The following is a 20934-nucleotide window of genomic DNA, read 5'->3' on the forward strand; positions in this document are numbered from 1 at the left end:
AGGGGGGAAAGCTGCAGGAACAAACCCATACTGTGCACTCTGAGGAGGGCAGCGAGGACAGCAAGGAGGGGGCTACCTTATCCTTCAGGCCCATCTCAACTCTCCTCCATAAGAGTAACTCATTAACCCCTTACTCCCATAATCCTCCCCTCCGCAGTAAACACTAATCTCGAGACAGCAGGGCTGCTGCAAAGGGCAGGAGGGTGAAACGGGGGGGGGGGGAAACTGGGGGAGGAGTGAGCACCAAAGACTCAGGATTCACCCCCCGCCCCCCAGACCTGGGCCAGCACCAGCCACCGTCATTAGTCACAGGCCATTGCCCCCCCCCCCACCTCTCCCCGCCCCTTCCCCAGTGGTGGAAAAAATCCTGGGAGTAACTTTTTCGGAGGGAGGGAACAGCTTCAGAGCTTAATCGAGAAAGACAAAGAAAGGAGGTGAAGAAAGTCCCTCAATACAACAAGTTGTCTCAAATCGTCACAGTGATACAGACTTATCAGAAACCAATGAAACAATACAAATTAAATACTAATAAAATAAATACTATGGAAGACAAAAGAACACAGGGGAACAGAGGGGGCGCTCAGAGATTTGGGCTTTTCTCATTTCTCCTCCGGACAGGCCGTGGCCACCCAGGGCCCAGGTTTGGTCTTGGTCACACACAAGGAGGCCAGTCCAAGGGACCCTGGCGCCACCTCCCACCACCCCTGGGACCTCTTGTCCTCAGACGTGGAGTTCAACTTTCCACCCCCCCCCACCCCCCCACCCCCGTCACCAACCACGACAACAATGACCAATGACGATGACAGGGAGATGAGAACTAACTGTAACCAAAAACAAAAAAACAATCCAGTCACTAATGCTGGCATTGATAAGGCGGCTTCTTGTTGGTCCTTATTATTGCCTCTTTCTGCAGTCTGGTGCTCGGTGGGGGAAAGACATGGGAGGTGGGGGAAGGGTGAACTTGGGAGGAGAAAGAAGAAAAGGGAGGGGCTGTTTTCCCGGTCAACTGTTCCAAGGCTGGAACTCCACCTCGGACCCTAGGAGCCGAAGCAGCTCCGCCTCGTACCGCACCAGCTCCACAGTCTCAGAGGAGCCCGGGGCGGAGGTGGCGTCCATGCCTCCAGGCCACTCGGCGGGGGTCAGCAGCTGACTGGAGGCCACCTGCCGGTAGAACTCAGCCTTGGGCAAGGTGGCGATTTCAAAGTGCGGGAACCGAGCCTGAAAGATCCTCGAGGAAAGCTTCAGCCTCTTCAGGACGTCGGTAAAGAGAAACCAGTTGCAGGGCCTAGAAAAGGCAAGAACGGGAGTTAGGGGAGGGGGCCGATGGGACGGGGCGGCGGGGGTGGGGTGCTGGGAGCAGGTGGGAGGGCTGCCGGTCTGGCCACCCTCCACTAAGCCACAGACCCCATGGGTGTAGCGGAGGTAAATATTTTCTCCTGTCCCCTACGTTGGCAGGCCCAGCTTTCAGCTAAATGGCGAGCACTCAACCCATGAGTGACCTCTTCCAAAAACGGGGAGCGGGAGGGAAATGGGCCTTCCAGAACCTAAAACTCTGAGCAGGCTTCCCCAGGCCTTACCCGCACCGTGACCTGGAATTTACCATCTGCTGGGACCAGTTCTGCCCCGAGCTATCCCTGCCAGCCTGTCTGGTTTCCCTTTCCTGTTCTCACTCTTGCTTCCCCTGCCTCCTTGTTCTCCAAGATCTTCCCCGGCAGAGGGGGAGCCGTGGAGAAAGGCCTAAACTGCGGGTAATCCAAAAGGCATTTCTCTTTGGCTCTGGAATGCATTAGACAAGTTTTTTCTCCAGCGGAGCACCATCATTTCTGCAGGGCCGGAGCTCACGTTACAGCTACAGCCAGTCTGACTTTGCTGAGCACACCCGACTGGGCGACAGCCTGGGGGCAGCTGGGAGGGGGGCTGCTAGGCTGACCCGGGCCAAATGCTTGCTTTGACTAAACCACGAGGAAATGCTGCATCCCCATGTCAGTGGTCCCTCCTCGCCATTCGCCATTCCACTGTCCCACTTCCAGCCTTTACCACTTTTAGCCTGGACTATATTGCATCAGCCTCCTAACTGGTTTCCCTCTGCCAAGAGCCACCCCCCACCCACCCTCACTGGGTCCTCTGTTATTCTTCGTTTTCTAAAAAGAATATCGGACCTTTTCACTCGCTCCCTAAACCACTTTCAATGGATCCCCAGTATCTCCAGCTAAAAACCCTTCAAACTCTTTAGCATGATTATCATGCAAGACCTCATTCAAACACGACCCCATTCAACCCCTTCAGCCCTGTCTCCACCCAATCCCCCCCCCCTCTCTCTCTCTCACACACACACACACACTGTATCCCCATCCCACCAAGTGCCAGCCATTTGAATGTCTCAGTGCCTTTGCTCGTGCCACACCCTCCATCCTCCTCTCCTCGCTGGCCCAGTGCAGGCTCCCTGTCACCCGTGAAGCCTTCCTCCGATGTAACTGGTTGCTCATCCAATCTTCCACAGCCTCATGGCACTTGGCTTGTACCCCTATTATAATACCTGTAACAGAGCCCATTTCAGAAGGAATATAAAAGAAACGTAAACTGTGGTTCTCTCTGTGGCACAGGAATGGGGACTTGGGGTGGACTGGAACTTTTATTTTTCACTTGACACCCTTCTGAACTGTTTGAGTTTTTTACAATAATAAATCTGCTTAGGAACTCGGTCTTTTATTAGAGTTAATGGTATACTTGTCTGTGTCCTCTATCAGACTGGAGATTCTTTGAAGGCCAGAGCTATATTCTAGCCCTCAGGGTTTAACCTGGTACAACTGCTTAAGACATGTTTCTGGAATTAAATGTTCTGTACAGCACCTAAAACTTCTACCCAGACCCACAGTCCTCATCCCTAAAATGCAGCATTTCTTCCAAATGACAATAACCTCTGTCATCTCACACAATCAGGGAATGGGGGGTTCTGGGTTAAGGGAAAGGGACTACAGATGCCAGACACCTGGACATCGCTTTCCAAGAATGGAGGAAAAACCCCCTCAGAACATTAACATTGGTGATCACAATTCAGTCTTGCTTTGATGAGTCAGAAGGCACTTCTGAAAGCCACAGGGCCTCGGAGTCATCATTCTACACACACACACACACACACACACACACACACACACACACACACTTCTTTAAGAACATAAATGTTCACATCGTGCTGTAGCCGTGTGGAAGGGCAGATTCCGAAGTGGCGCTGGAGGACGTAACATCAGGAAAACCAGCTCTGCTGGTACCAAGCTCTCAACGGAAAACCTGCCTGCCGCCCAGCTTGCCGAGTGGTGCGCGGCCCTCGGTTGCCCCGTGTTCTGTCTGCACCTAAAGCACACTACCCCGGTCCTTTTACTGCCTGGGGCCCAAGATCCTGTTTCAGAGAAGGAGGTGCTGAATACTTTGGAGGAATTAATTAACTGTGCAATACTATATCCCAGAGGCCCCGCCCCGCCCTCAGGGATCAGCTTATGCCCAGAAGAATAAGGACCAAAAGCCCGTGAAACTTGATCCCTACTGGTGTCATCATAGAGGCTATTTTTATTCTTATCAGGCCAGGGGGGAAGGGATGCAAAGAAACTGTGGTCTAGCGGTTAGAGTCGTCAACTGAGGGGCTCTCTCACAGGGTTCCTAATCCATTGCCCCCTCCTCCCCGTCTCTCTATCATGTGCACTTCATGTGCTTTCATTTAAAAAGAAATAGGGTCTGATATTTTAAAAATAGATATCAAAGAAAAAGTATCCTTAAAAGTGTCTGCAAAGCTATTTGAAGTATGTGAAGACACCAAGAAGAGGACACTTAATGATGGAGGCCAAGAAGGAAAGGACAGTGTATCCTGCATCCTCCTAACCAGTACAGCCACGGCCCTGCAGGCTGCTGAACTCCCTTCTGAATCATCAAGTAAAGGTTAAATTGGGTTCAGTCTAATAATGCTAAGTATCAAGTATATCCTAGTCTCCAAAGCCGGGTGATCCTCGTTATAATATGCACGGTAATCTGAGAGGACAGCAGCCACGCCATCACCTCGCCAACATTAAGGCAATGAGAAGCCAGCCTGTGGATTACTTAAGGACCCCGGTGGCCCCATAGCTATGGCAACCATATGTCCCGGCTTTTCCAAGAATCTCAATTTCAAATATTCTGTCTGGCTGTCCCCAGAAACCACAAAAATGTTCCAGAGATTCTAACAGTTCACCAGCCCAAATATCTCCCAGATCATCTCTTACACCCAGGAACAGGGCAAAAATCCTTCAGAGAGTGAATCTAGATTTTGGTTTTGCAAAACACACATAGTCCATGTACCTGGAGCTATTCTGAACATATCTAATCTGGGCTGGAAAGTCAGGCTGGACTTGGTCACGTATTGTCCTTCCTATGCTCTAGCACTTGTTCTCCAGGTCTCAGCTTCCTTCTGGAGAACTCCAGCATTCTCAGGGAGGCGGGCCCTGGCCCAGGGTCCTAGTGCTTATTCCTCATAGATCTCTCAAACACTCACCCGCGGGACACTGACACCTGGAGGTTGTAGCAAGGGAGAAGAGGCTTGTCTGAGAGCTCGAACATAAAATCATCCTCTTCCACATCATCTCCTTCTTGATCGGAGCTCCCAGGAGGATTATGTAGGAGGTCACAGGCAAACCTGTCTTTTTCCTCTGTAAAGACATCATACAGGGAATTAGGACTTAGCTATACGCATAAAACCAAAGAAAAGAAATGCTCCAACAAGATAAAGAGGTGCGGGGGTGGGTGACCAGGAGACGAACAACCAGATCCCCGGTCAGGGCCAAATGTCTCTGATCTCGTGGCTCACAGCCTTGGGAGGGCATGTGAAAGTTCTAGCCCCGGGAGGTAGTAGTTTGTGGCCAAAGATTCCTTACACTCCTCCACCTTTCAACCAGAGAAAAAGCAAGCTGCTGTGAAGGATACGCTGCCCAACTGTTGGAGACAGAAGCCTGAAGATGTCATCAGCAGTCGAAGGCAAGGGAAAACACTTGTCCTTCAAACCGCAGCTTTCCCAAGCCACCAGACTGCCTGCTGGCGTCCCCAGAAGCCTGGAGGGGGCTCAGCCTGTTCCCTTCCCCAGCCGTGTGTTCGGGTGGGGCCTGCTTCTCCTGGTCCAGCTTCCCCCAAGCTTAGTAGTGGGCGCCTCCCTCGATCTGCAGCCCCTGGTCCAATGGGTGAATGCCGGATGATGGCCACAGATAAAGGCTCACTGCTCTTCCAACAAAGGAAAGCTCGGGCAAGAAGGCTAAGGGCTCGGGAGACAGCAGCTATCTCAGAAACTCTGTGTGCATCTTGGGGGCAGGGCAGGGAGGGAATGGTAGCTGCCAGACGAGGGCCTGGGTCCCTCTGGAGTGTGAGCAATACCAGAAGAGGTGACAACACACATAGGCGCTTCTGGCAGGGTTAGGACAAAGCAACGGAGGAGAAAGGGACTTGGAAAAGAGAGAAGTTTTAAAGTACCCAGGGTGGGGAGTGCTAGAGGGCTAATGACGGATGGCTTTCTCCAAATCAGTGGCATCTCCTGGTTTTGGCCAACAAGTTCTGAGTCTGGGGGAGGCATGGGCTAGAGTGTGGGCTGAAAGGGCCTGTAAGCTACTAACGGGTGAACAAGGGCTACCTCCATTAGGTCACTCCTGGCTTTGAGAAGAATCAGTGAAGTCCAAAGCAGATCCCAAACCGCTGAGCCATGGACAAGGGTGGGAAGAATCCCACTTAAAGCTTACCCAACACAGAACTGCTGTAAAAGTCCCAGGAAACGCCAGGATCACCCTCTGCCCGGCCCTGAAGATCCGAGAGGTGATCTGATGAAAGAAGAGAGGGAAGTGAGAAAAGGAGGTAGGCTAGAGAAGGAATCTAGAAGCAAAGTATATCCATATGGGGTTAGGAGAATGGGAGATGAAGAGGAGGGACCATAAGAGGGGCTGGGAGCGACCCAAGAGAAATCCGCTTCCTGCTATCCATCAGAGGTTACAAACCAGCAGCCAACAGCCAAATGTAGCCCACTTACTGTCTAGGTTTTGGCCCAGTGTTTTAAACCCCTATAATTTAATTAACTTCTAACATTTTAAAATTGGGAAATTTCACTTAAAAATTCGGATTTCCAACTTTTCTTGAAAAAAAAAATCAGGAGATCTGGCAACAGTGCATCCACATTCCTATATGTCAACAGCTGGCTGGAGGGACAGGCGACATGTGCGTTCTCCAGCTCAGCAGGCCCCACCCATTTAGGCCTGCGACCCCTGCTTCAAATGATGTAGGGAATTACTCTGCAAGCAGAATCCTAGACCTATCCCAGGATTTCAATTCCCTGTTGGTCACAATGTTCATATATCCAATCGCGATCTTGCCAATTCAAAGTAAGATAAGGAAGCATAATTCCTTCTGTTTCGTCTTTGAAAACATGGTGGGGAGGGGAATGGCCAAGTTTATCCTCATGAAAACCTATTGCTTCCACTCCTAGGTATATACCCAAAAGAATTAAAAACAGGTATTCAAATAAAAACTCACACAGGAATGTTCCACAGCAGCTCTATTCACAATCTCCAAAAAGTGGAAATAACCCAAATGTCATTCAGCTGATGAAGGGATAAAAAAATTGTGGATAAACACTATGGAATATTATCCAATCCTCCATTAGGAGGAATGAAGTACTGTTACATACTATAACATGGATGAAACTAGGAAAAAAGGAGGCTAAGGGGTTAGGACTCAGTGTTCTTTTTGTTTGTTTTTTTGGTTTTTTTTTTTTTTTTGGCTGCACCACATGGCTTGCGGGATCTTAGTTCCCGACCAGGGATTGAACTCAGGTCCTGGCAGTGAAAGCACCAAGTCCTAACCACTGGACCACCAAATTCTCCCAAAAAAACCCCTATTTTAAACCCTTTGCTTACTTGATCTGAGAACAGACATCAGGTCACACCTTAGCCTCCTTGTTCACTAGCTAAGCATCATCTAGATGAATTGTTTCACCTCTCAGCCCCACGTGGACAAAAAGCAGGTTTCCATGACAAATTCAACTGTGTCATCTGTGGGCACATGGCCCAGTGGTTGCCAATATGCCACGTAGTACAGTTGGCAAGCTGATTTAGCTGTGACACCTGGGCAACAGGACAGGAGAGAGTCCAAAGGGCACAGGTGAGGTGAGGGTGCCCCCTGAAAACCAAATCCCAGGAGGAAGTTGGCAGCTACTCTTAAAGCAGCAGAGCTAAGCTTCCCGGGTGGAAGGCACCGCCACAGTCCAATATACCTTCCCTTTGGGTCACATATTCTATCAGCAAAACTGCCCATCAGCTGTTGTGAGCTACTGAAAGAAATCGTTTTTTAGCAAGCTTCCAGGAGATGAAGGGTTTCTTCTGAGAGGAAAAGGCAGTCAGAGAGAAGCATTCAAGTAACGGCTGAGCAGCCAGAGTGGAAAACCTTTCGTCATGTACATTAGATCTTTTGTGCATTCTATGAAAAAACTCTGAGGTCACGGCTGCCAGCTTATTTCCTCCTCTGTACCCTGTGCCATTTGGGAGTTGGAAGTAATTCCTTCCAAAGGCATCTGTCAGGTAGGTGTCTATTCTGTGCCTAGCCCTGTGCTACGTGTCCCGGAAGATAAAGGAATGAGATCGTAAGTTCCCTAAAGGCAGGGCCCACATCTGTCCTGTTCATCACTGTCTCCCTGGTACCAAAGCCCAGGTGCCTGGCACACAGTAAGAGCATAATAAACACATGGGGAAAAAAGTGGGCGGTGGGGCAGAAATTACTATAACGCGAGACTCTAAGTCATGTGCTTACTCAGCCTGGGTCCAGAACATATGCATTCAAGTGACTGCTGTCCCCCGCATAGGTCACACGAGGACTCCATCAGAGCAGCCCTTGCTCACCACATTCCTGGGGCCCCTCTCTTGGAGCTGCCTTCAGAGCCCCCGGCACATTCCTCTAATTTTCCTCGCTGGCGACAGATCTTTGTCATTTGTAGGTGAATTTGCCTTTTTGAGACAGCCCAAAGTTAACTGGCACAGGCAAAGATGCCAAAGTCGGAACAGGCCCACATACAAGAGGGACCATCAAGGTCTGCTTGACGGGGCAGCCTTGAGGCACGTTTCCTCACATGTCTTCTCGTACAATCAGGATGAGGAGTGACTCCTTTTCCTTGATTCTCCCTTGCCTTCCCCTTAACTTTCAGTTCTTTTCTCTTACCTTGCCTTCAAAAAGAACCCTCAGCCCAGCAATCCCGCTCCTAGGTATATACCCCAAATAATTGAAAACAAACAAATATTGAATCAAACAAATATTTGTTCACGCGTGTTCACAGCAGCACTAGGCACAATTGCCAAAAGGTGGACACAACCCAAATGTCCGTCAGCTGATGAATGGATAAGAGAAAATGTGATCTATCCATACGAGTGGATATTATTCAGCCTTAAAAACATGCCACTACGTGGACAGACCTTGAAAACATGATGCTACGTGAAAGAAGTAAGACTCAAAAGGCCCCATACTGTATGATCCCATTTATATGAAATGTCCAGAATGGGCAAATCCATAGAGACAAAGTAGACAGGTGGTTGCCAGGGGGCTGGGGGGGGGGGTGCGTGGTAGTAGAGAGCAACTGCTCAATGGGTATGGGGTTGCATTTTGGGGGGATGAAAATGTTTTGGAGCTCGATAGAGGTAGTGGCTGTACAACACTGTGAACACACTAAACGCCACTGAATTGTTCACTTTTAAATGGTTATTTTTATGTTATGTGAATTTTGCCTTGATAAAAAAAAATTTTTTGGAAGTACTCAGTGTGAGCCGTGACCCTGGCAATCAGAGTTTCTCTCTGTCCCAGGGTCCCATCGTACCCCTCCCCATCTCCTCCAACCAAGTCACCAGCTGAGGGACATGAAAGGAGAGAAAAACAAAAAACAAGCAGTCTTCGACATGGGGTCATATGGCTGAGGTCTCTGGCAGGAAAAACAAAAACCTGTGATTCAGTGACCTCAAGTGGTAAATTGCTAACCCTTTCATCAGTGGAAGGAAAAGCAGTCCTGATACTTCCCCTCCAATGCCCCAACCCAAACTGCAACAATTCCCCCCAGCTCCCACATTCTTTCTGACAGAGGAGGAAAAACGAATCTGTTTTCCCTTGGGTAGGTTGGATATTATTCTTTTCTTCAAAGGGTCAAAGGGAAATCAGTCACATGCCTGCCTGTAATCTGGCCCAAGGAGGAGGTCTTCCAAAGGCCTCTCGGAAGGTTTGGATGGCTTGGTGTTCCGAGCCCAAGGACGAGAGAGAAAAGGTTCACTGTCTGACCTCCAGCACCCAGAACTGTACCTGAAACCTAACAGGTGCTTTATAAACTCACGAATGAGCACTATACCCTTCAGGATCTCAGGAGAAATGGGCCTCGGGTTAAGCCAAGCCAATGTAGGAAAATCCACATTTTCAACCCACACGAATTACCAGCATCTTCCGCTTTACAGAAGAATTCACTACAGGATACCATCCCTGTATATTTAAAAGAGGATTTGATTCCCAGACTTCTCCAGAACCGGGGACTTGCACAAAACGAGGGATGCTCTACATGAGGCACAGCCCTGATAATATCTCTGGCTCCCCGTTTCCGCCCTTTACACCCTACAGGGACTCGCCTTCATTTGCTGCCCAGTGGGATCTCCACTAGGGGAGGAAGAAGACAATTAATCTATGGAGAATGTGGTCAGGCAAATGCTTGGGGATGAAAAGCAAAAGGCTTCTTAACTACCTCGGCCAGACAGGCAAGGTAAAAAGAAATCTGGAAGTCCACACGGAGGCATCTAGGTGTAGGGGCCTCCCCAACCCTCAACCTTGTGGCGCTTCCTGCAGCCACTCTACCCAGTGGTTCCTTGAGATATGGGGCAGGGGAGAGCCATGGAGATGAAAAAAGAGAAATACCCAGTTCAAGGAATCGAAAAGCTCCTGGTGATGGTTGCACAACATCGTGAATGTACAAAATGCCACTGAATTTTTCACTTCAAAATGGTCCTGTTAGGTGAGTTTCTCAATTAAAAAAAAAAAGGCGGTGGGGAGGTGGACTTCCCTGGTGGCGCAGTGGTTAAGAATCTGCCTGCCAATGCAGGGGACACGAGTTCGAGCCCTGGTCCAGGAAGATCCCACATGCCGCGGAGCAGCTAAGCCTGTGCGTCTAGAGCCCGTGCTCCGCAACAAGAGAAGCCACCGCAATGAGAAGCCCGCGCACCGCAGTGCAGGGTAGCCCCCGCTCGCTGCAACTAGAGAAAGCCCACGCACAGCAACGAAGACCCAACGCAGCCAAAAATAAACACATAAATAAATTTATTTTTTTAAATAAAGGCCCTGAGTAATACTTCTCATCCCCCCAAAACAGCCTTTGGGCTCAAGTCCCTCCTCCCGGTGCCTGCCTCCCCCGGCTGTCAAGGTCCTACCCAGATTGAGCACTTTCCCGAACAGCCAGTCAGAGCTCTGTCTTCCATCAGCACTCAGTATTTGCATGGAAAAGAGGTGGCCCAGTTTTACACTCCTTTCAGCTCCTGGCTCCCACTATGAAGTTATAGCTCCATGCCCATAAAGTTGAGAAACAATGTCAAGATTTGAATGAAGGTGTTCAGCCTGGACAGGCTAGGAAGTGCCAGAATTAAGAAAAGTCTTTTCTTGCTTCTGCAACACAGGCTAGCATTCAAGTTACTTTAAGGAGGCATCAAAAGGCTTTCCCGTAGTTGGGATTAGTTAACAGACATGAGAAGTAGAGAGAAAAACGTGTTTATTTCTAATTTTTTAAATACTTAAAATGGTTTCAACATTCAAACTCCTTGGGGATTTTGGAGAAGGGGTCCGGGAAGAAAAGACTTTGCTTACAACTGTGGTCAGAGACGGCTTTATTTGGACCCAGAGGGCACCAAGCCCTCAGGAGGGCAGTCTCTAGCCCAAAGAGACCCCTAGATGAGACCTGCTGATCAAAGGAGAGCTTCGTGCAGTGCTTTTATCATGTTGAGATGCTCTGGATGTTCCTGTGTGCCAGCTTTTCCTGGGAATTGTGTGGAGTGCAGACAACACGTGTGCGCGTGGAGGAGAGTGCGTGCGGTGCGTGGGATGCAGGAAGAGGCCACAGAGGGTAGCTTGCCCCGAGCCCCGTGCCCCGGTGATGGTCCAGCTAAAGTGAACAAGAGTCCTCACTGGCCCAGAACAAATGCCTGAAGGAGCATCCCCAAGCGGCTCCACCCCTCACAGACAGGGGCCTGGGACCCCCGAGCCGGCAGAGGGAAGAGGCAGTCCTCCTGCTGCAGCCAGAGAGGCTGGGTCCTGCTGGGGGCGGGAGGCCTGCACACAGTGGGGCGGCCAGCAGGGATGCGTTGGTCTGGCTGCGGCCTCCTATCACTCCCCCTCCAGCTTTCATTAGTACCTAGAAGGCAATTCCCACCTAGTCCTCCTTCCATGGGGACCTTTAGCTCAGGCTCCTTTGTTTCTTCCTCCATCATCAGCTACCTAGTTAACCTTTGTTCAATAAACAAATGAGCCCCTGGTTGGGAGCCCAGGACTGTATAGGGGGAGGCGGGATGGGGGGAGTTCGGGACTGAGGCCACAGCCCAGGAGAGAGGGAGCAGCCTCGGGCAAATCCTTGGCCCTGTGGGCTTCCAGGCGAGAGGGGCTGAACCACAAACACTGAAGCCTCCGAGGAGGATCAGCGACCCAACTCCCAGCTGCTCCATCCGACCAAGTGCCGCTCAGGCAGCCTGAAGAAGTCACTGCTAGTGCAAGGGCCAAGCTGTGACGTCACGAAGGAGGCGGGGCTCCTTCATTCGGAGGTCAAGTCTGAGGAGATTCCCACTGAGCATGCCCAAGCTAGACTTCCCTCCTTCCCTCCTCCCTGCTGCCCAACTCGGCGGAGCTATCTAACTGCAGACAAACAGCTGTCATCCGCTAATAAGAAAATAAAGGCAAGTTGGCTTGTGGCCCTTGCCATGGGCCTTAACACTACTTTTCCAGAGGGGGCAGGTGAGGGAGGAAGAGAAAGGAACAGGAGGATGCAGAGGGAACATCACAGTTACCACAGAGTGTCAGGAATAAAGTATCGGAGGGGTCCCAAGGGTTGGACTTTGATCACCAACAGGGAGAAAGTACAAAGTGCAAAAACAAAAGCAAAGTGTTAAGTGTCACTTCTTTGCAACCGACATACCATTGAAAGCACAAGTCCACACATTTTGCCCCCAACTAAATCTACTAGCGGGGCTGCTGTCCCACAGGGAGGCCTCCCCACATACCGAGCGGGGAAATGGGTCCCCACGGGCTACCAGGGCCCTGAAGAGGACGCGTGTGATGTGGACACTCAAAGCACAGGGACAAGAGGAAGCGACCTCCTGACTTTTTAAAGTTCACAGAGATTTCTGAGCCACCAGAAGGAAAGTCCGTGAAGAGGGCTGACGCCCCTCATGGGAGGTGCTTGAGATGGAGGGAGAGGAAGGGCATCTCGGGAGCTCAGGGATCAGAGGCCAGACCTAGGAGCAAGGTTTTGAGTCTGGGCCGTACTCACCGCTCAGAAAGCGCTTCATGGTGTCGCTGCTGGCCAGCTTCATGGCTGTCTGTCCCGAGTAGGTGGCCAGCGTGGGGTCAGCCCCGTAGGACAGCAAGAGCCACATGGTTTCCAGGTTGTCGTTGACCACCGCATCATGAACTGGCCTGCGAGGTGATACAGGGTGAGAACAGCAGGGCCCAAGTGGGAACCTGGGTGTCTAGGCCTCAGGCCACCTCATCAGGGAAAGCAAACTGAGCTGACCCCAGTGTACCGTGGGTAAGACTTAGGGCAGGGGAACCACTTGCTGGCCTGCACTGTCCTCTATCCCTACCTTTCTCCTCCCTCCCATTTCTCTCTCTTATCTTTCCCCCACCATGACGGGACAGTCCCTGTGGCACAATGGAGCTCCGCTGTTAGCTCTGGAGCTCAGGACAGAATGGGTCCCTGACTGAGGATAAACTTAGAGCAGATGCTGGGGGATATGAATGGAAAAACCCAGATGATTGCCCCAGAGCAGGGATGAGCAGAGCTGCTCCACACACCAGGCCGGTGGCCAAGCAGAGCCTACATCCTTTGACCTAAGTCCCTCCACTCGGTATGCAACTTGTGTCAGTCTCACTCAGGAAGTAGGCCCTCGAATAGAGCACAGGAGAACGAGTGCAATTTCTTTTTTTTTTTTTTTTTTTTTGCGATACGCGGGCCTCTCACTGTCGTGGCCTCTCCCGTTGCGGAGCACAGGCTCCGGACGCGCAGGCTCAGCGGCCATGGCTCACGGGCCCAGCGGCTCCGCGGCATGTGGGATCTTCCCGGACCGGGGCACGAACCCGTGTCCCCTGCATCGGCAGGCGGACTCTCAACCACTGCGCCACTAGGGAAGCCCCAGGGTGCAATTTCTTTAAGACAATGGCAGGTGTCTTTTTTGTTTTTTAAATATACAGAGATCAATTCAAGAATCAAATCTGGGATGTTACCCTAAGGTCAACCTCCCAATTCCTAAAGCCCGAGATTGTGCCTGAGACACGTGCACAGGATGATCCCTAGACAACACCAGCCTCCCCTCAGTGACCAATGTGGACTGGCCAGCAGGAACTCATCCAGCCTTGCCCTAAACCGGTCCGAACTGGGGCAGGTTCTCTTGAGGGAGGGGTTGAGCGGGGAGTGGGGGGGCAGCGGGGGGTAAGGGGAGCAGCCTTCTTGCCTCGTGCCGTCCTGCGCGCTGCAGTTTACGTTGGCACCGTGCTCCAGCAGGATGTTCAGGATGTCAGTCCAGCCCCGGGAGCAGGCCTCGTGCAGGGCCGTGTAGCCAGCGTTGTCACGGTGATTCACATCTTCACTGTCTTTCTGGAGGCAGTAGAGAACAACGTCCTGTGGAACAGGGAGAGCGCCGTGAGCAAACAGAGGCCGAACTCTGGAAATCACCCTAGTTAGGTTCGAAGCTCTCCAAGTGTCCAAAGAGTCTCAGAACCTCCTCTTTAGTCCAGAGACTGACAGGCAAATCTCAAAATCTTTTGCCAACAAAATCAGTCCTGAGGTGCCATCGCCAGGGGCTCAAATTTGGGCCGTGTCCTCAGCCATGGGGAGACAATTCTAATGACCAAGAATACTTATCTGGGTGTGCTTTGCTGGCGTGAGGCCCTCAGAGAGGCTCACCTGCCCACCCAGAGCTTAAACCCTCAGGCCTCAAGTGTCTGAGCACTCCTTCTGTAGTCTGGGGCTTTTCGAGACAGCCCCAGACCAGAGAAATGAGACATGTGCTGGCAAGCACAGCCCCTGGCAGTAATTCGAGAACAAGGAAGAAAGAATTGGTTTAAGTACTATCCCTGGATGCTGGTTTTAATTGTTTTAAGTACTACTGCTGGATGTTTATCCCTGGGCAGTCAATTCCAGGCCTCCCCTCAAATCAAGACTGTTCCAAGGATAAGCCAGTATGGTCACTCATCCATAGTAATGATTAGCTTCCCTGGGCTGAGATGACAGGACCAGAAGCGGGACTCCAGGCCTAGAAGCAGCCTAGCTAGTCTAGGATGAAGCTGGTGAATACGCTGACGGGGAGGGGAGAGGCAGCCCCTCTACTAAGGGAAAGAGGCTGACAACAGCTACCAGGGGCCTCTCATCAGCTCCCCCAGGCCCTGGTGAGATGGGACTCAGCCGTCCTGACTGACAGCTAGCTCGCTGGCTGGCTGGCTAGAGCTAGCGAGCGCGCGAGCCTGTGTGTGCCCGCTGCCTCTACCCAGGGGACCACAAGGCCCCCTACCCTCCTCATCAGTGCAGATGTTGCCTCTTCCTCCAGGCCTCAGACTACTCTTCCCTCCCTCCCTCCCATGACAGGCTGGCCAACTTGCTCTTGCCCTGTCCTGATTGGTTGGCCTGTGGTTTCCTGTTGGCTGGTTTGGCCCCAGGTAAAAGAAGTTCACTTAAAGGGCAAGCATTGGTCATCATTTTTTCTTTCGATCTCCCTTGGCAGCTACCCAGGCCCCCCACACGAGGTGCTCGAGACAGATACATGGCTTGCCAGTAAGACACTGTCAAAGCGGCTGTCCCATGCCAACCAGGCTGGCTGGGAGTGCAGCTGTCTTTAAATGAGTCAGTTATGGGTGTCGGAAGCCTTAAAAAAAAAGAGGGCCTACTCTAAAGCCCAGCAGCTCCACCCTTCAGAGCAAATCCTGGGGAAATAATTGGTGTGGCGGGCAAAGGCACATGGTCGAGGAGCTCATATCAACAAAAGTGTCCAACAAGGTAACTGAACGATGGCAAATGAGTCAGGCTTCCGCCCCTACCCTGGCATTTGGGAATCAAAAAGACTTTGGTGTGAATTCAGACTCACATGTACGTAGTAGCTGAGTGACTGTGGATGTATCACTTAACAATGCTAACCCCTGATTTTCTCACCTATAAAATGGGGTTAATAAAACCTACTGCCATAGGCTTACAGTGAAGATGAAAGGACACGGCGTAATGAGAACTCAACACAACAAAATAAACAGCAGCTTCCTTTCCTAATTTCTTTTCGATCCATAGGGAAGTAGCATAAGGTGGGGTGAGCTCATCTCTGCCCCTCCAAATGTACTCCTGACCCCACCACTACCAGAAGCCAAAACGAGGGGAAACTGGAGAGGGATGTAAAGAGTGAGCAATGATCACCCCCGTCCCTCTCTGAGTGGGGGAGCCACGGCACAGGGAAATTCAAGACGACATAAAAACCCCCAACTCCCATTTCTGGCCTAGGAATGTACTGGATGATATTGTGTTACCATTTCAATTCTGTTCATCCTAAATTGCCTTTCAAAAGGGTTTGCATTCCCACCCACCACGCCAGGGTCAAGGCAGCCCCAGAGGCCATCTGCGCAGTAGGAGGAGGCCAGCCTGGGCTCAAGCCCCAAACCAAGCCCTGCCCAGGCCACAGAAGAGCCAATGGGGAGAAGCATCTCCACAGATGCTTGGGCAACGGCATCCTGTGGCTGGGAGGGCTCCTTACCTTATAGCCAAGACGGGCCGCCCGCTGCAGGAGGGTCTCGCCAGCATTTTTGTTCACTATGAGCCGACGAGCCTCTGGGGGGATCTGCCGCGCTGCAGGTGACTCGGAGGCCTCCTCTGGGCCAGCACTTCGGGACTTAGAGGGCGTGCATGGCTCTGTGGGTTTCGCTGGGGTGGGAGATTTGGGAGACCGTGTCTTCTGCTGGCTCCAACGCCCTTTGCCCTGGAAAGCAGAGACGCGGTCCTAGATCAGCACAGGTCCCCTCACTCATTTCTACCTGGTGAGCAGACGCTCAGGGGCTCAAGTCCTCAACCCCAGAAACCAAGGAATAACGACGGGATTGGAAAGTACAGGTTGAGGAGACCTCCCAGCCTCTCTCAAGCACTCTGCATGCCTCCTTTACCTGCCTCGGTCCCCGTTTATTGTGGTTTTTACAAGTCATCTCAATAAATAAGCGGGAGCAAACTCTCAGAGTAAAGAGAAGTGGAGACAGCTAGCTTTGACTAAAGAGGCACGGCTGTGGAAGCCTTCACTCTTGTTGCAAAAACCTTTCCCCCACATCCAACCCTCACCAGGCTTTTCCCACCTCTCACCACACTGTGTCCCCGATCACACTCATGCCCACCTGGGCTGGTGGAAAGCGATCAAGCTCACGAAGCAGACAGACCGGGTTTTTTTTTTTTTTTTTTTTTTTGCGGTACGCGGGCCTCTCACTGTTGTGGCCTCTCCCGTTGCGGAGCACAGGCTCCGGACGCGCAGGCTCAGCGGCCACGGCTCATGGGCCCAGCCGCTCTGCGGCATGTGGGATCCTCCCGGACCGGGGCACGAACCCGTGTCCCCTGCATCGGCAGGCGGACTCTCAACCACTGTGCCACCAGGGAAGCCCCCAGACCGGGTTTTGAATCCTGCCTCTGCCAGCCACTAGCTATAAGACCTGGGGCAAGACCCAACCTCTCGGAGCCTCACTTTTTCCCTTGCGGGGTCTTTGAGATAATGAACTAGAGCGGCTCCAGAACAATGCACAAGGTGGGTGCTCACAAAACGTTAGTGTCCTTTCCTCATGAATGACCCCTGCATGTCTCCTTTATCCCCCCATCTTGAACTGGAATGTCTAGAGCAAGTTCCCATGCCTGGCCCAGCACGGTTTAGTGAGTCTATAGGGGCAGGTAACTTGTCTCTTTCAGATGAAGGGAGGGGACTTCAGATGGGGAGGAACTGTGTTTGAGGAGCTGTACTCGAGGAACCAGACCCAAGGCGCCTCATCTGCACCAGGACCTAAGTTAGATGATGAGATTCGAAACCTGGAGTTGATACCATAAGTGGACAAGACTTTGGGGGGGGCCTTGGGAGAGGAGGGTATGACTTGCATGTGAAAGGGTATGAATCATTGGGGGGCCCGAGGACAAGAATGTGCCCTCATCAGACTTTAAGATGGTCCCTGATGATCCCCACCTCCTGATATTCATGCTCTTGTGTGGCCCCCTTCTGCACTGGAGAGGACTGATCTGTGTAGCCAACAGGAGAAGGCAGAGATGACGGTGTGTGACTTCCAAGGCTAGGTCCTAAAAGACAATGTTGCTTCTGCTTTGCTCTCTTTTGGATCACTCGTTCTGGAGGAAGCCAGCTGCCAGGTCATGAGGACACTCAAGCATCCCTTTAGAGAGGCCCACGGGGCAAGCAAAGGAGGCCTCCTGCCAACAACAAGCATCAACTTGCCACCATGTGAGGGAGCCACTCTAGAAGCAGATCCTCCAGCCCCAGTCAAGCCTTCAGATGAATGGAGCCCTGGCTGACACCATGACTGCAACTTCAGGCATGGGAGACCCCAAGCCAGGCACAGCGAAGCTGCTCCTGAATTCCCGACCCCCAGAAAGTGTACGAGATAATACATGTTTATTGTTGGGTCAAGCTGCTAAATCTCAGGGTAGTTTGTTGCACTGCAATAGATAACTAATACATCACACTTACCCAAGTCCCTTAGAGCATCAAGGTCTCACTTAAATCCTGTGTCTTCTACAACATTCTACAACACTCTGGTCCCCACTGCCCTCTTTCTCTGCAACACCCAGAACACCTAGTCTGAATCACAAAACCCAATGCCTTATGTCTGACTGCCAGTTTCCTCCGGTTGTTTCATGGACAAGTCTGGCCTCCCCTGCTACGTTTGAAGCTCCCCGGGGTCAGGGTTCGCATTTTCATCTTCTCTTTTGTTCCTTACAGCACTTAACTCGGGGTTGGGCACATCACTGCAACAAGCATTTGTTGACTTGATCCAAGGCAGCTACATATAGAGCCCTGGGCAGCCAGAAGAGTTGCCTAGAAAGACACGAAGCCAGGAAAGGAATGGCAGCAGGGAAAAGACAAGGTCCCAGGGCATTTGTTTCCTCTGGTAAATCCCAAGACAAGAGCTGCTATATGTCCACATCCCAAAAGGGCAGAGAGGTATGATAGCTAGCAGGAAGGCACCGGCTATGAGTGTAGAATGCTGCTTTATTGCCGGGAGGACAGAGGTGCATTATGGTGATACTGGAGGATGCTGGGTAAAGTACCCAGGTTTTTGCTAAGCCAAGCCAGGAGCCAAAGGGTGACTCTCCTTCTAGGGGCCAGAGCTGCCAGGGACAAGGGAGAGTGCCTGAGGGAGGAGCAACAGCAAATGGGGACCACCTCCCCCTCCCTCCTTCCTCCCTGGCTCGGAGCCCCTGTGGGAAGAAGCCTTTGGCCGATGCCCCAGCTTTAGTGTTGCAGGTGCGTCCCCCGCCCTCCCACCACCTTGCTTCCTACTACAAAGCACTGGGCCATGGGGGCAACTGGAGCAGGTGGTGGTGACTAGGAGAGAAAGAAAGGCGGGAGGGAGAAAGGGAGGCCCTGTGAAGGGGGAAAACCTCTCTGGGAGAACATTTCAGTGGCCACACCGCCAGACAGAATAACTGGACAGAAGCATCAGCGTGTGCTGCTGAATGTCAGGCGGCTGGTCACCTTTGCGTGGGACGGGGCCATCTGAGCGTGTGGGGAAGAGCAGGGTAGGGGGAGGCCCACCTTTCGCCAGAGCTGCTCAGGGTTGCAGTGTCTCCCTGCCCAGCTGTCCCCTCCCCCAGTGTCTCCCGGATAGACAGAAGCCACCCATTCACAGGGTGGAGACATAGGGAAAGAGTGGGGGGCGTGCGCCAGGGGCAGCCAGGCCGGCCTCACACCCCAAGTCTCTCACTCGGGTCACCGAGTAACCTCGAACACATCCCCTAACCTCCCCAAGCCTCAGTTTCCTCACCATAGAATGAGGACAGCTACTGTGGGAATTAAGAGCGATCATGCAAGCAGAGCACCCGGCACGGACCAGCCTTCCCCTCTCCTGCCTGGGCCCCCTCTGGGGGTCCCAGGGAACTGGCACTGCTACCTTGCCTCTCCGAGCCTCTGTCCCCTCATTCTTACCTCGGCCTGAAGCTCGAGGATGCACACCAGCCTGAGAGAGAGCACGTTACTGTTCTCAAAGCCCTTCACATCCGTTGCCTCCTTTCTTCCCCCAAGCACCCTCTTGAGATGGAAAGGACATGAAGTATCATCTCCATTTTTAAAGATGAAGAAATAGGCTTGAGTACTTTGTTTGAGCTGGAACCAGATTCCAGAGCGAGGAAGGGGAAAGGAGGGGAGACTCAAGCACTTGGGTCTCCTACCTTTTAACAGTGCCACGCAGGGATCCCTGCTCTGGAGCTGGAAAGAACCGTAAGGATCACAACCACCAAAACAAGCCCAATATGACCTTTTTTTTAGTTGTCAAGACAAACACATATTACAGGTAAACATCTGAACCTGAACCTCACTTCTCTCAAATGTACAGCTCACCCGGGATAAGGACGGTGTAATTTTTTTTGAACTGTGCAATGCGGAACTCAACACCAGTGCCATGAACATCAGACCCAAAAGAGACGTCAATTTTGAACAGGGGTTCTAGAACGCTTGCCTGGCTATTGATCGGTGAGTGCCCACTTACCTGCTACTCTGCTTCCATGAGAAGCAAAGTAACTGAGGAGTGGGGTTGGGGAAATGGAGCTATGACCGGCCCAAGTGGAAGACTTCCTTCAGCCCCACCCTTAGGCAACCTTTGTCTGGACATCAACATCCTTGCTTCTGTAAGTTGTTTTCTACCTTGATTGACTCAGAAAGCTCCCTGATTGGTTTCCAGTGAGTTAAGCCCATACAAAAGCTTCCTGATTGGATGTTAACAAGCAATTCAGGGTAACATCCTGCCATATTCTTTAGCTCTTCCCTAACTCAAAGGAGATTCAAGGATTGTCAAGGAAAAGCCATCACGGGCCAAACCCCATAGTTTGCAGATGCTTCTTGTTAGCTCTAACTTTACTTCCCATTCTTCAAATCCACACCCCAACCCTTCTAGAACTAGTTTAAAATATTTTAATAAATATGGGTTAATTTGATCCCCCCCCCTCACCGTGTACTCACTCGCTCAGAAGACTGTTGACTGAGGAGCCTGCCTGGAAAGTGTGCCACCCTAGCCCGGCCCCGGCCGCCATAATGCCCCTCCTCTACAGCTCCCCTGGCTGGTAATGTACCTTTGCCTCTTCTGAGACCGTCGTCATGTGCTTGGTCTTGCACTTTCGTTTTCCTGATGGCTTTTCTGAATTTTCAAGGCAGGCTGGCTCCTCTAGGTTATTTGGGAGGAAACCATTTGGTGAATCCGAAATCCCCTGGGCTTTGTTGGGCAAGAGAAGGTTCCTGTTCCTGAGGCGGTGCTCCGAACTTTGGGAGGAAGTCTTCTGCTTACGGGCCTTTAAATCTGAAGGCAAGAAACAGGAAAGAATGGATGTCAGGGAAATGGAACACAGAAAAGCAACGCCTTCCTCTAAGCTGAATCAGAGGACTTTGGGGATTAGAACCTCAGTACAAAGTTGTGTAACTATTCACTACCCATATCTGGCACGGT

The 20934-nt window shown here is 51.6% G+C and overlaps 1 protein-coding gene across 6 annotated transcripts in view; it reads right to left on the reverse strand.

Annotated features, from left to right (window-relative positions):
* Positions 1–777: 777 nt before the first annotated feature.
* BCORL1 (BCL6 corepressor like 1) overlaps positions 778–20934 on the reverse strand; it is a 60607-nt gene continuing 40450 nt past the window's right edge. For all 6 annotated transcript variants that reach the window (XM_081222723.1, XM_081222726.1, XM_081222721.1 and 3 more), the window contains 7 exons: positions 20564–20787; positions 15999–16220; positions 13722–13888; positions 12542–12687; positions 5748–5825; positions 4520–4673; positions 778–1285 (listed from right to left, as the gene is read on the reverse strand). In XM_081222723.1, coding sequence (XP_081078849.1) covers positions 1003–1285; positions 4520–4673; positions 5748–5825; positions 12542–12687; positions 13722–13888; positions 15999–16220; positions 20564–20787 — 1274 coding nt within the window. In that variant the 3' untranslated portion in view covers positions 778–1002. The remainder of the gene's footprint in view (positions 1286–4519; positions 4674–5747; positions 5826–12541; positions 12688–13721; positions 13889–15998; positions 16221–20563; positions 20788–20934) is intronic.

The sequence above is a fragment of the Mesoplodon bidens genome (assembly GCF_964165515.1).
Source record: "Mesoplodon bidens genome assembly, chromosome: X".
Taxonomy (NCBI): domain Eukaryota; kingdom Metazoa; phylum Chordata; class Mammalia; order Artiodactyla; family Ziphiidae; genus Mesoplodon; species Mesoplodon bidens.